This window comes from Mustela nigripes, chromosome 5, assembly GCF_022355385.1.
Source record: "Mustela nigripes isolate SB6536 chromosome 5, MUSNIG.SB6536, whole genome shotgun sequence".
In the NCBI taxonomy this organism is placed as follows: Eukaryota; Metazoa; Chordata; class Mammalia; order Carnivora; family Mustelidae; genus Mustela; species Mustela nigripes.
Window position 1 is genome coordinate 64,112,092 of NC_081561.1, and position 11,434 is coordinate 64,123,525.

The window sequence follows — 11,434 nt, forward strand, 5'->3', positions numbered from 1 at the left end:
TGGCCAGGTCCGGCTCTCCATTAATTGATTTTGCCCTCCCCACTTGGGGAGCACAAATTGGCTCTGCCCATTAGCAGAAACAATTCCCTGAAAGGAATTATAAATCAGGCCCCGCGTCCACCCATCCCTCACAGCGCTGTGTGCCCACGTGGGGAGGTGTCAGGCAGGGAGACGGAGCGCTTGAGGGCCAGGGCAGGTCCCCGCGGTCATGCAGCTTCTCCTCGAAACCAGATGGAGGGAGGTCTCAGCCGACAGAAGGAGTGCCTTAAAAAGGTCCCAGCACAGAGGGTTCAACGAGCAACAAGTGTGCGCTGACTGAGTACGGGGACAGAGAAAGGGGCCTTGAAGGCCTCTTGACTTGACCCCCATCCACCGGTTCTGCCATTCCGTTAACCACCCTTTGGCTCTGTGGCCTTAGGGTTTTCCTAACGACCCAGTAAACTGGCAGTGCTCCTGGGAAGGATTCTATCTAAATTCCCGTCAGGTCTCTGGATGTGCGAAAAGTGAACATGAAGACAGGACCCAGGGTGCAGGAGCGAGGAGCGGAGAACATCAGAAGGGAAGGCCAAGAGGCCGGGCAAGGGGAGACAACATTGCTGGTGCACAGGAGGCCCCCAGTAGGTAGGCTGCAAGTGAATGGACTGTCTTGCTCCCGATGAACCTGCCCAGGACCAGAGGCAGCAGGAGGAGGGGAGCGGGTGCTCCAGGGAGGACTGATCCAGACCTCCCTCCACCCCCAAAACATCAGAGACCTACCTCTGGCCCCCTGCACCCACCCTTTTCTCCCACACAGGTAGTCCACGCTCTTCCCCTTCATTTCCTTCCACCCGAGAACCACCACCATTCCCCGTGGACTGTGTCCAGGACCGTCGAGGCCGCTCAGGCTACAGGGGATGATGCTAAGACCTGCCTGAGATCCCCCAGACATCCACAGATGAGCTTTCTAAATGATACAGGAGAGAATGTGTCACGCGTTGAGCTTCTCTAGGGCAATAAAATGGGATTTGATTATTCCATGGTCTTGCAGGTGTAACTACAACCCTAGCTTCACGTCAGGAATTATTAGCAAGTCTGTAATGACGGGATGTGGCCAATACCTTGTCATCCCATTTCTCCAGACCAGAAAGAAAAGTCCTGACACTTCCTTCCTCCTCGAAGATGAGCCCACGTCCCTGGCATGGTGCTGTCTGGGAAAGCCCTGGGTGCAGAGGAGTGTCGTACAGGAGAGCTTGAGATCCCCCAGGTGGCTTTGGGGAACCCAGAACATGTAGAATGGCAGAGAAGGCAGCTGCCAGGCTGGGCCGGGCCCCACCTAAACCCCGGGATGGATGAGGTGCTCCAGAGGACATGGAGGACACCACGGCCTGCCCTCGGCACCAGTTACAGCGCTGAGATGTCCCCATGCTTAGCCTCCACATCCTGCCCTCACCTCGGCTCCCTGGGATTTATTGTGCCGGTTCGGGCCTCAGAGCAGATTAAGACCATATGACACTCCCGCTCTCCTGATCATCCCTGTACTTGGGATGGTAAAATTCTCCCCTTGGCTTTTACTTCCTACCATCTCTCTCTTCCCCTCCCTCGCCCTGGACATACATGGCCACTATCTCTGCCTCCCCATAGCCCCTTCCAAGGGACGCGTGTCCGTGTGCAGCCCCCACACCCCTGGCTGGGGCAGAGAGGCTGAAGGTAGTGCCCGACACAAGGATGGCCGGACGCATGTGAAGTGGCCCACGTGAAAAGGCTCCCTCAGACCCTTGGCCTCTCACCACAGAGGACCTGAGGCAAAGAGTAGCAAGAGGAAGAACAGGGGACACAGCACTGTTCGCTGTCCGCTGTTCACACACAAATCCTGCTCTCAGGGCTGCTCCCAGAGACTCCGATGAAGAGCCTGGGGAGCAGGTTTATCATGATGGGTTGGACGGATCACGCTCCATTGCCTGGAGCTGACATGTACACACACACGTGGGGCTCTGTTAGCTGGGAGGGAGGGAAAGGGTGCGGGCGGAGGTTGGTGTTGTCCACTGCCCCAGCTCATCAGACAAAACGTGAGCAGGGAACTTGATTCTCACACAGGGCCAGTACGAAGATACAACGGTGCGGCTGCTTGGGGAGAACAGTCTGGCACTTCTCAGAAAGTTCGAGTGACCCCACACCAGTACTCCACTCCTGGAGACATGAAAACATACATCCTCACAAACACTTGTCCACGAATATTCGTGGCAGCATCATTCATAAGAGCTGAGAAGTAGAAACAACTCAAATATCTATCCGCTGACGCATGGATAAATAAAATTCTCTTCTCTGTGCTACGGAAAAGGACACAGCTCTAAAGAAGGATGAAGTGCTGAGATGCGTGCCATGGCACGGATGAACCTTGAAAACACCAAACCAAGGGGCCAGACACAAGAAGCCCCGTATGGTATCATAGCACGTCTATGAAATGTCCACAACAGAGAAACCCAGACAGAAAGCAGATGGATGGCCGCCTGAGGCTGAGGGGGCAAGCTGGGTGGACGGGGAGGATAGCTAAGAGGGGACAGGGAATTGGGGACATAGCATGATTCTGAACATACTAAAAGCCCTCCAACGGTATACTTTAAAAGTGTGAATGAAGGGCACGTGGGTGGCTCAGTCTGTTAAGCATCTGCCTCCGGCTCAGGTCATGATCCCAGGGTCCTGGAATCAAGTCCCACATCCGGCTCCTTGCTCAGTGGGGAGACTGCTTCTCCCTCTTCATCTGCCTTTCCCCCTCCTCATACTCTCTCTCTCTCTCTCTCTCTCAAATAAATAATAAAATCTTTTTTAAAAATAATACACGTGGGGCACCTGGGTGGCTCAGTGGGTTAAGCCTCTGCCTTCGCCTCAGGTCATGATCTCAGAGTCCTGGGATCGAGTCCCGCATCGGGCTCTCTGCTCAGCGGGGAGCCTGCTTCCTCCTCTCCCTCTGCCTGCCTCTCTGCCTGCTCGTGATCTCTCTCTGTCAAATAAGTAAATAAAATATATAAAAAAAAATATACGTGTGAATGATACAGTATGTGAATTATATCTCAATAAAGCTATTGCAAATACACACACAAGCAAAGAAGAGAAAAAGAGGAAAACACCCTCAATTCCACTCCCCTGAGAGAATCCTGTGAACATCTCAGGTCAGGATAGACTTCGAGCTTCTTTTTTGTTCATGCATACATCTTGCCGTTGTGGTATGCTCTGAAGGCAACCTGCTGAAGAACTTCAGGCACGGAAAACCATCAGCAAAAGCTATGAAGCAAGTGGGTCCAACTGCTTAGGGACATCAACCCCAATACCGCTCCTGATCGAGGCTGTTATGTGTCTATTTGCTTTGCCCTGATTTGTCACCGAGTTTACTTACCCTCGGGTTTCCCCAATAGGCAGGTCAATGCTCCCAGCCCCATTCTGTAGCCAGGGCAACTGAGCACAAGGCTGAGTCACACCCATCCCGATTTATTTTTTTGTAAGGTTTTATTTATTTATTTATTTAGTTAGTTAGTTATTTGAGAAAGAGAGACAGCATGAGTGGGAGGGGCAAAGGGGAGAGAGAAATAGAATCTCAAGCAGATTCCACACTGAAGAGGGACCCCGATGTGGGGCTCGATCCCAGGACCCTGAGAGCATGACCTGAGCTGAAACTAAGAGTCAGATGCTCAAATGACTGAGCAATCCAGGTGCCCTCCCCCCACCAACATCCTGATTTCTTCCCACCTTGGGGCCTGAAGCATTATGGATGAAAAACTGGGGGCTGTGGAGGGCACCCCTTCAGACCAGGGCAGAACAAGGGGGAAGCATTTGATTTGGTCCAGAAGTACCCATCCAACCTAGAGGCCAACGACAAGGCAAGATGACCTCAGGAGGACCCTATAGGTCTCTTTGAGGGGTCCATGCCACTGACTTGTGCTCTGCATGGTGGAAAAAAAAAAAAAAGGCTGGTTGGGGGTGGCAGGCCTGTTTGCACTGGAGGCACTTAGCGCAGCCAAGCTGAGCCGCACTGTTCAAACAGACTCCCCGGCCTTTAGACAGCTGTGCTGAGGAGGACGAGAAGAGCAACGCAGGCAGGAGGCTGGACGCGGGTCCCTACGCACGTTCCACCTCTCCTCCCACAGGCAGCCCCCCAGGCCGCAGCAGCGTCCTGGCCATACCATGCCCCGAGCCGGGCTCTGCAGCTGCTGGGGAGGCCGGGTGCTGCCCCTGCTGCTGGCCTATGTCTGCTACCTGCTGCTCGGCGCCACTGTCTTCCAGCTGCTGGAGAAGCAGGCGGAGGCTCAGTCCAGAGACCAGTTCCAGTTTGAGAAGCTGCGCTTCCTGGAGAACTACACCTGCCTGGACCAGCGGGCCCTGGAGCAGTTTGTACAGGTGAAGGGGAGAGGCTGGTATGGGATGGCCGGCGGAGTGCGGGTTCTCACGGCAGGTCCAGAGCTGCCCCCCAGGGGCCGGTGCCCTGTTCAGACGCAGCGCATGCCGGCTGAGCCCTGGGCTGGGTTCTGGCCCCAGGTCCAGAACCAGATTGCCATGCCGCATTGAGCCAGCTGCTTCCACCCGCTGGCCCCAAACGTCCTCCTCTGCAAGGTGAGGAGAATGACCTCACGTGAGCTGCAGACATTTACAGCAAATCAAAAGCACCTTTTTAAGCTGACACTCGCGGCATAAACGTGAACTACGTGTCAGTGTTATCAACATCACCAATTTCCTTCTCCTACACTCTGCCCTTCCCCTCTCCCAACGGCACAGCTGCTAATCCTGCTGTCCTCTCCCTGCTCACACCCGTGAGGGCTGACAAAGATGGATGGGGAGCCGGGGCCAGGGAGACAGCCCCAGCAAGATGTCCTTAGGGGGAGGTCTCTGGTGGCAGAGCTGTTCCCTCCACCTGACCTGGGCCCCTTCTGCTTCCCTGCACAAACTCTGGGGCCCCAGCACCCTCTCATCAAGAAGCAAGGCAAAATCACAATGAACGCCTTGGAGACCAGGGGGCCCCGTGAATGACAATACCCACCACGAAGGAACAAGCCGAGTGCAGAGTCATCACAAAGACAAATGACACTTAGTGGGCTTGCCAAAAACAGTGGGGAAGACGGGCATCCTGATGGGGTCAGAGCAGTCAAGATGCATCCTCTGGAGTCGAGCATTTTGTATGTGTTTCCTCATAACAACCTATTACCATCACTGTCTCCAGTCGGCAGGTGGAAACTGAGGCAGAGAGGGGCGGAGTGTTGGCAAGACTGCAGGATGAGTGATGGAGACAGATCTCACCCTAGGCCAGATGCTCTTACCATACAAATTAGCATAAGAGCGGGGTTGGGGGCCGGTAGAATAGGGCCTAGAGCAGCGGTTCCTCAAGTGTGGACCAGATGTGACCGCATCACATGGGAGAGTCCTTTGGAAATGCCAGCAATGGCACCTGGCCCCAGACCCTTGGAATCAGCAGCTCTGGGGGCAGCCCAGCAACCTGTCCTTCATCAGTCCTCCAGACCATGCCCATACCCTCAAGATGGAAATGAGATGACATAGAAGATGATGGGTTGGCTGAGTGGTCAGAGAGAACGTTCTGGAGATGTGAGACCCCTGTCCATGTTTTGCTCCCAGGAAATGAGGATTCTTTGCTCTCCGGCAGTATAGGCCTGGGGCCATGGCACCCCTGTGGGGCTGAGAAGGGCTCTGGAGCCTCCCAAGACCTCAGGGGATAAGGCAGAAGCCCCGGAGTCCATGACACCTCCTCCTCCCTCAGCCTAGGGTTAGAGGTGAAACCCAGGAGCCAGAGGGTGCTAGAAGGATCGGAAGCCGGGATCTAACTAGCTCTGTAAACAGAGGTGGGAGACAACAGGCTTGATGGTAGCCCCAGCTGCTGATTAATGACACCCTGCTCTGACCTCCTCAGGGGAACCAGGATACCCCTGTCCTCAGCTTCCTGGGGAGGGAGCGTCAGTTGCCAGGGATGCCCGGTTGACAGGAAGAAAGCTGGTCTAGAATTCCAGAACACATATTACTGGTACAATCACGAGAGGAAAACGCCGTTAGCAGCACCAGAAGCTGTATTAGAGACTCCTCCATAGGGAAAAGGCCTGGCCCGGTGTCACAGGACTCATGTCTGACTTTCCCAACTACATGTGGATTCTTAGAGAAAAATGGAAGGTTGCACTGGGGGCCCCACCCTCAGTACCCTCACCAAATCAAGGCCTCTTCCTCAGTAGGATGGAGATCTTCAGGTTGGCTGTGGGAGACAGCTGGGCCCAGGGCAAATGCTGCTCCCAAGGGGGAGGGTCTCCAGGGAGCTAGCGTGTTCCAGAATGTTCCTTCCTGGCCTCTCGGGGTGTGTGGGAAAGGGAGGGAGACCAAAGTCCACATTCGAAGAGACCAGTTCTGCCAAAGTGAAGAAAAGCAGACAGCCTGTGTCATGACTCCCAGACTGGCCCAGCCTACCAGGGCCACCCCACCCTGGCAGGGAGCACGCTCGTGCAGCCAGTGGGGAAAAGGTTCTCACGGGAACTAGAGGCTGGAGTTGCCCTTCCCCCACTGCCTCCTCCTGCTTTGGGGGCTCTATCAAGTGGCAAAGCGGTGCTGCTGCCTGGGACAATGCACGGTGACAGGATGGGACTGGGGGACAGACTGGAGAGGGACCCCTAACCATCTCCAAGAGGCCTGGGCCTAGGGACGCAGGGGCTTTGGTTGAGCCCACAAGCGTTCAGGTTGTGTAACACACTCAACACATATGCACACACATGCAACTTGGAGAACCCATGCACGTCGCAGGCATACAACACACCACCCAGAAACATTGCTACACACCCAACCTTTGCCCAGGCCTCTGATGGAATGTCCCTTACCCGTAGTCCCAGGCTGGGAGTCAGTAGAGGGCAGCAAAGAGCAAAGCCGCCCCCACACCTGGAAGTTCGGAGAACATAGGATTCTAGGTCTCCATCATACACCCTGTTGGGAGGGCAGACCCATGGTTTTCCTGTGGTCCCCCAAACCCCACATTGCCCAGTAAGCCCTTCTGGAAGCATCTGACCTGAAGTCGTCCCATTGTCCTCACAACACACCTACACCTCACCCTCTTGGCCATTGGCAGCATCTCCCACGTGGCCCACCCCATAACCACGCTCTGCCTCCATAGGCCCCGTCTCCCCTTCCCCAGCCCATGTTTACAGCTCAAGTGGCAGTCAGCCCTGGCCCATGGAACAAGCCGTGGATTTGGAATCCAATGACCCTTGACAAGTCATTTATTTAGCTACTCAGCCAGAGCCCTGGTTTCCTTTCCCACAAAATGGAAGCAAGAGCCTCTAAGAATATCATTAAATGAGATAACAGGAAAGCACCCTGCTTGTCCACCAGCTGATGCCTCTGCTGCCTCCACCTCCAACCCCATCCCAACCTCCCCTCCCCCGCCACAACAGGTCATCATGGAAGCCTGGGTGAAAGGTGTGAACCCCAAGGGCAACTCCACCAACCCCAGCAACTGGGACTTTGGCAGCAGCTTCTTCTTCGCAGGCACAGTTGTCACCACCATAGGTAAAGGGTTGGGGTGGGAAAGGGCTTCCCCTAAGCCCCTGTCTTGGTTTGGGTTCCCCAGAGCAGAGGCTGAGACCAGGATATGGTTTGTCTAAGAGATGATGCCAGGAAGCATGAGCAGAGAGGTAGGAAGGCCGGGCAGGAGAGGAGAAAATGCAGCAAAGTTCGCATTGAAGTGCAGGGTCCCAGGGAGGGCCACTGGCCTCACTCCCACCTGGACCCTCTCAGAGGCCAGGCAGAGCTCAGCCTCAGAATGGTGCCCATGAGGGGCGAGGAAGCAGGGCTATTTACCTACCAGCTCCTGCCCTCGCTGGATGAGAGCTGATCCCAGATCAGCTCGGAACTTGCCCATACACCCAGCATACTCTCAGGTAGAGAGAAATGCAGGGACTCGGGATTCAGAGCCACCTGTGTATATAGAAACCGCGCCCCTCCCCCGAGCTGCAGGGGATGCCCCAGGTGTTCTGACGGGACAGGCCACCCAACAGCACCTGCCTAGCACCTACCCCCTCACCTAGAAAACCCACACCACCTCTCCCAAGGAAACCCCAGACCTCCCATATCCAAGGCCTCCCCATCCATTCAATTAAGTTCAATTCCACTCACCTTCCTTGACCTCAGGGGATAACTGTAGCAGAAGGAGTCGGGTAGGGAGGGTACAGACTTGGATCAGATCCAGGCTCAGCCCTCAAGGAGCTTCTAATCCAAGGAAGAAGAATGAGATAAGCACACAGAAAACAATAGTACAAGGCAAAGTAGATAATTAGAGAGGAATGACACAAAGCACTATAAGGAATAACTCCTAGTAGGGAAGAAGATGGTGGCAGTTAAGAGGGCCTCCTAGAGACAGAGTCCTTGGAGATGTGCCTTTCAAACACAAGCAGATTTTTTTTTTAAGATTTTATTTATTTATTTGACAGAGAGAGATCACAGGCAGGCAGAAAGAGAGGAAGAGAAGCAGGCTCCCTGCTGAGCAGACAGTCCGATACGGGGCTCGATCCCAGGACTCTGGGATTATGACCTGAACCGAAGGCAGAGGCTTTAACCCACTGAGCCACCCAGGTGCCCCCACAAGCAGAATTCTTACAAAGAGAGATCATTCTAGTGGGGTGGGGGGTGGGTGGCGGCAGAGAGAATGTTCTTGGGAACAGAGGAGCTTCCCCTCCACCCCCAGAGGTAGTGGAACACCACTCTGCTCGAGTCTGTGGGGGAGCTATTCTGAACTCTCCTCCATATTTGCACACTCCTCCTCCCCCTGCAGGATATGGTAACCTGGCACCCAGCACGGAGGCAGGCCAGGTCTTCTGCGTCTTCTACGCCCTGGTGGGCATCCCACTCAACGTGGTCTTCCTCAACCACCTGGGCGCAGGCCTGCATGGCCACCTGGCTACCCTGGAGAGATGGGAGGAGCAGCCCAGGCGCTCCCAGGTAGGGCCCCTTCCCACTTCCAGCCCTGCCACAATGGGATCAGTTGCAGGTTGACACCAAGATGCAGTTTGACAGGCAAGGTCTTAAGGGTCGATGCCTGTGGAAGAAAGGGCCCTGCAGAGGGAGAAGGTGAATTGTGATTGGGCTGGAATGAAGATTTGGACAGCCCCCCCCCCCCCCCGGAGTTCAGCATTGTATGTGTGGCCATTGGAGTTGGCCCCACAGGGGGCTGAATTGGCCAGGGGTTCATTCCCTGGTGTCCATCAGGCACATCCTGGGAAGGGTGTGCCCTTAAGCCAGGCAGTCCTCTGTAGCCAAGGGCCACCTCCGAAGAACTGAGAGCTGGAGGCCACTGGTTGAAGGCTGGTCAACAAGGCTTTCTTTGCAGGGGGATCTGGGTGGCACATCCTTGCGGTCATCACAGAGCTCCAGCACCTCCCCTTGTGGCTGAAAATAAGCTCCAGGCCACCCAGCACACCCCCAGGGCCCACCAGCTTGGCCAGCATGCAAAGCCAGGCGCATGAAGGAAAGCCAAGGTGCAGAGGAGTCTGGGATAGTTCAGATCAGAGTCCCCGTGGGCCTATCCAAGTGTGATCTCTAGGCCCAGAGGAGTCTCCAGATTCCAGCCTGATCCACTAATGAAATCCCTCTGAGCAAATATTTCCCCGGCCTGGGCAAGAGCGCACACACACAGTACAACCCCTACCCCAAAAAGGTCTGCAGGCAAGGAGGGGACATAGCTGTGGTCTAGCTCCACTCCCAGATTTGTGTCTGCCCACTCCCCCCACACACACAAATACACAGTCCTGGGGTCTTCCAAGTAGACTGAGAGACAGACTCTCTCTCTCCCAGCTGCTGCAGATCCTTGGCCTGGCTCTGTTCCTGACCCTGGGGACGCTGGTCATTCTCATCTTCCCGCCCATGGTCTTCAGCCATGTGGAGGGCTGGAGCTTTGGGGAAGGCTTCTACTTCGCCTTCATCACTCTCAGCACCATTGGCTTCGGGGACTATGTTGTTGGTGAGAACAAGGCGGTCACATAGCTCAGGGTGGGGGCCACGGGGATTCAGGGGATGGTAACCATTGAGCATCAGATCGTCCCTGGGTATCCGGGGGAGACCAGCGGTTGGTGAGGCTGCTGAGGATTCTAACAGCCTTAGACATCTGCGGCCTGGGACACATGGCCCTTTCCCCAGGGGAACCCCACTACAGACCCTTGTTATGGAGAGACTGGCGGGGACCCCTATGGAACCTGGGGCGATGGGAATTGTGCCTTCGGATCCCTGGCATGTATCATGTCTCGTTCCCTGCCAGGCACAGACCCCAGCAAGCATTACATCTCCGTGTACCGGAGCCTGGCCGCCCTTTGGATCCTCCTGGGCCTGGCATGGCTGGCGCTGATCCTCCCACTAGGCCCTCTGCTTCTGCACAGGTGCTCCCAGCTCTGGCTGCTCAGCAGGGGACTCAGCCTCAAGGACCGGGGAGCCCCAGAGATGGATGGGCTCCCCAGACCTCAGAAGATCCCCATCTCTGCGTGAGGTCTCCAGGGGCTTCAGGAGCCCTTCCCACTTCCCCAACCCTTGTATGCCTTCCGGACTTCCTGTTCTGTGTCCTTTCCCACTCTCTTCCTAGCCAGGGCTGGTCTCAGGAGCTCTCCAGAGAGCAAAGGAGACGGGTTGCCCAAGCAAGTCACTGCAAGGAGATGTGGGACAGGATGAAGGACAGATGTGTGTGGAGTGAGACGTGCATTGTTGTCCCAAAGCTCCTCCCCCAAACATGACCTGGCAAAGTCGAATCCAGATATGGGTCACTCTGGCCAAGTCCCCATCACGCCCTACCTGCATTTCCCCCCACCCACCCACCCAGGAGACTTAATCCAGTACAGCAGACAAAGGGTGACTTTATTTTCACCTCACGTGATACATGCACAATGAGCATCTGCCTGCACATCCGGCAGAGTGCCAGGCTCTGGGGGCACAACAGTAAAAGATCTCACTCTCTGTGTGTGTTTGATCCAGTGGGAAGACTAGACAAGCAGAGACGCCCCGACCCAGTGCCCCAAATGGGGTAGGGGGTGTATGACAAGAGCCCATAGGAATGGCTGGCAGGGACCATCAAGGAGAGAGGCTGGGCAGGGACTTTGGAGCACCTTCTGCAAACACAGTATCTGCCCTCAGGAAGCCAGCAGCTGCTTCTCCAACCTGCCAGCGCCCCTTGCCTAGAGGTCTGGAGCCAGCCGTCCTTCAACAAGGAGGAGCTCTTGGATGTTCCACCTACCTTCCGGAGTATGGCCTCCCCTGACTCCTCAGGGCACCCCTTAGCCTCATCACCCCTTCTGAGTGCCTGTCCTAAGAGCTTTCCAAACACAGCCTGGGAAAACAGGGAGCCAGCAGATCCCAAGAGATCTCCAGGAAACGAGCTCCGTGGAGGACTGGCCTCCTTCGGGAATGTGCTCTGCAACCCTGACCTTTCTCCTGCCAGACTGTGACA

At 55.5% G+C, this 11,434-nt stretch overlaps 1 protein-coding gene across 1 annotated transcript; it reads left to right on the forward strand.

Moving 5' to 3' along the window:
• The first annotated feature begins 4,155 nt into the window (after positions 1 to 4,155).
• Positions 4,156 to 10,482, forward strand: KCNK16 (potassium two pore domain channel subfamily K member 16). Its single transcript, XM_059399099.1, has 5 exons — positions 4,156 to 4,368; positions 7,404 to 7,518; positions 8,780 to 8,946; positions 9,799 to 9,964; positions 10,259 to 10,482. Exons 1-5 carry the CDS (start codon positions 4,156 to 4,158, stop codon positions 10,480 to 10,482), a joined length of 885 nt encoding a protein of 294 aa, XP_059255082.1.
• Positions 10,483 to 11,434: the final 952 nt, after the last annotated feature.

Bases quoted from the DNA above. Each gene is read 5' to 3' on its own strand.
- KCNK16 (XM_059399099.1), top strand. From the start codon at position 4,156: ATGCCCCGAGCCGGGCTCTGCAGCTGCTGGGGAGGCCGGGTGCTGCCC. The intron at 8,947-9,798 runs GTAGGGCCCCTT...TCTCTCTCCCAG, and splicing joins AGCAGCCCAGGCGCTCCCAG to CTGCTGCAGATCCTTGGCCT. The intron at 9,965-10,258 runs GTGAGAACAAGG...GTTCCCTGCCAG, and splicing joins CTTCGGGGACTATGTTGTTG to GCACAGACCCCAGCAAGCAT.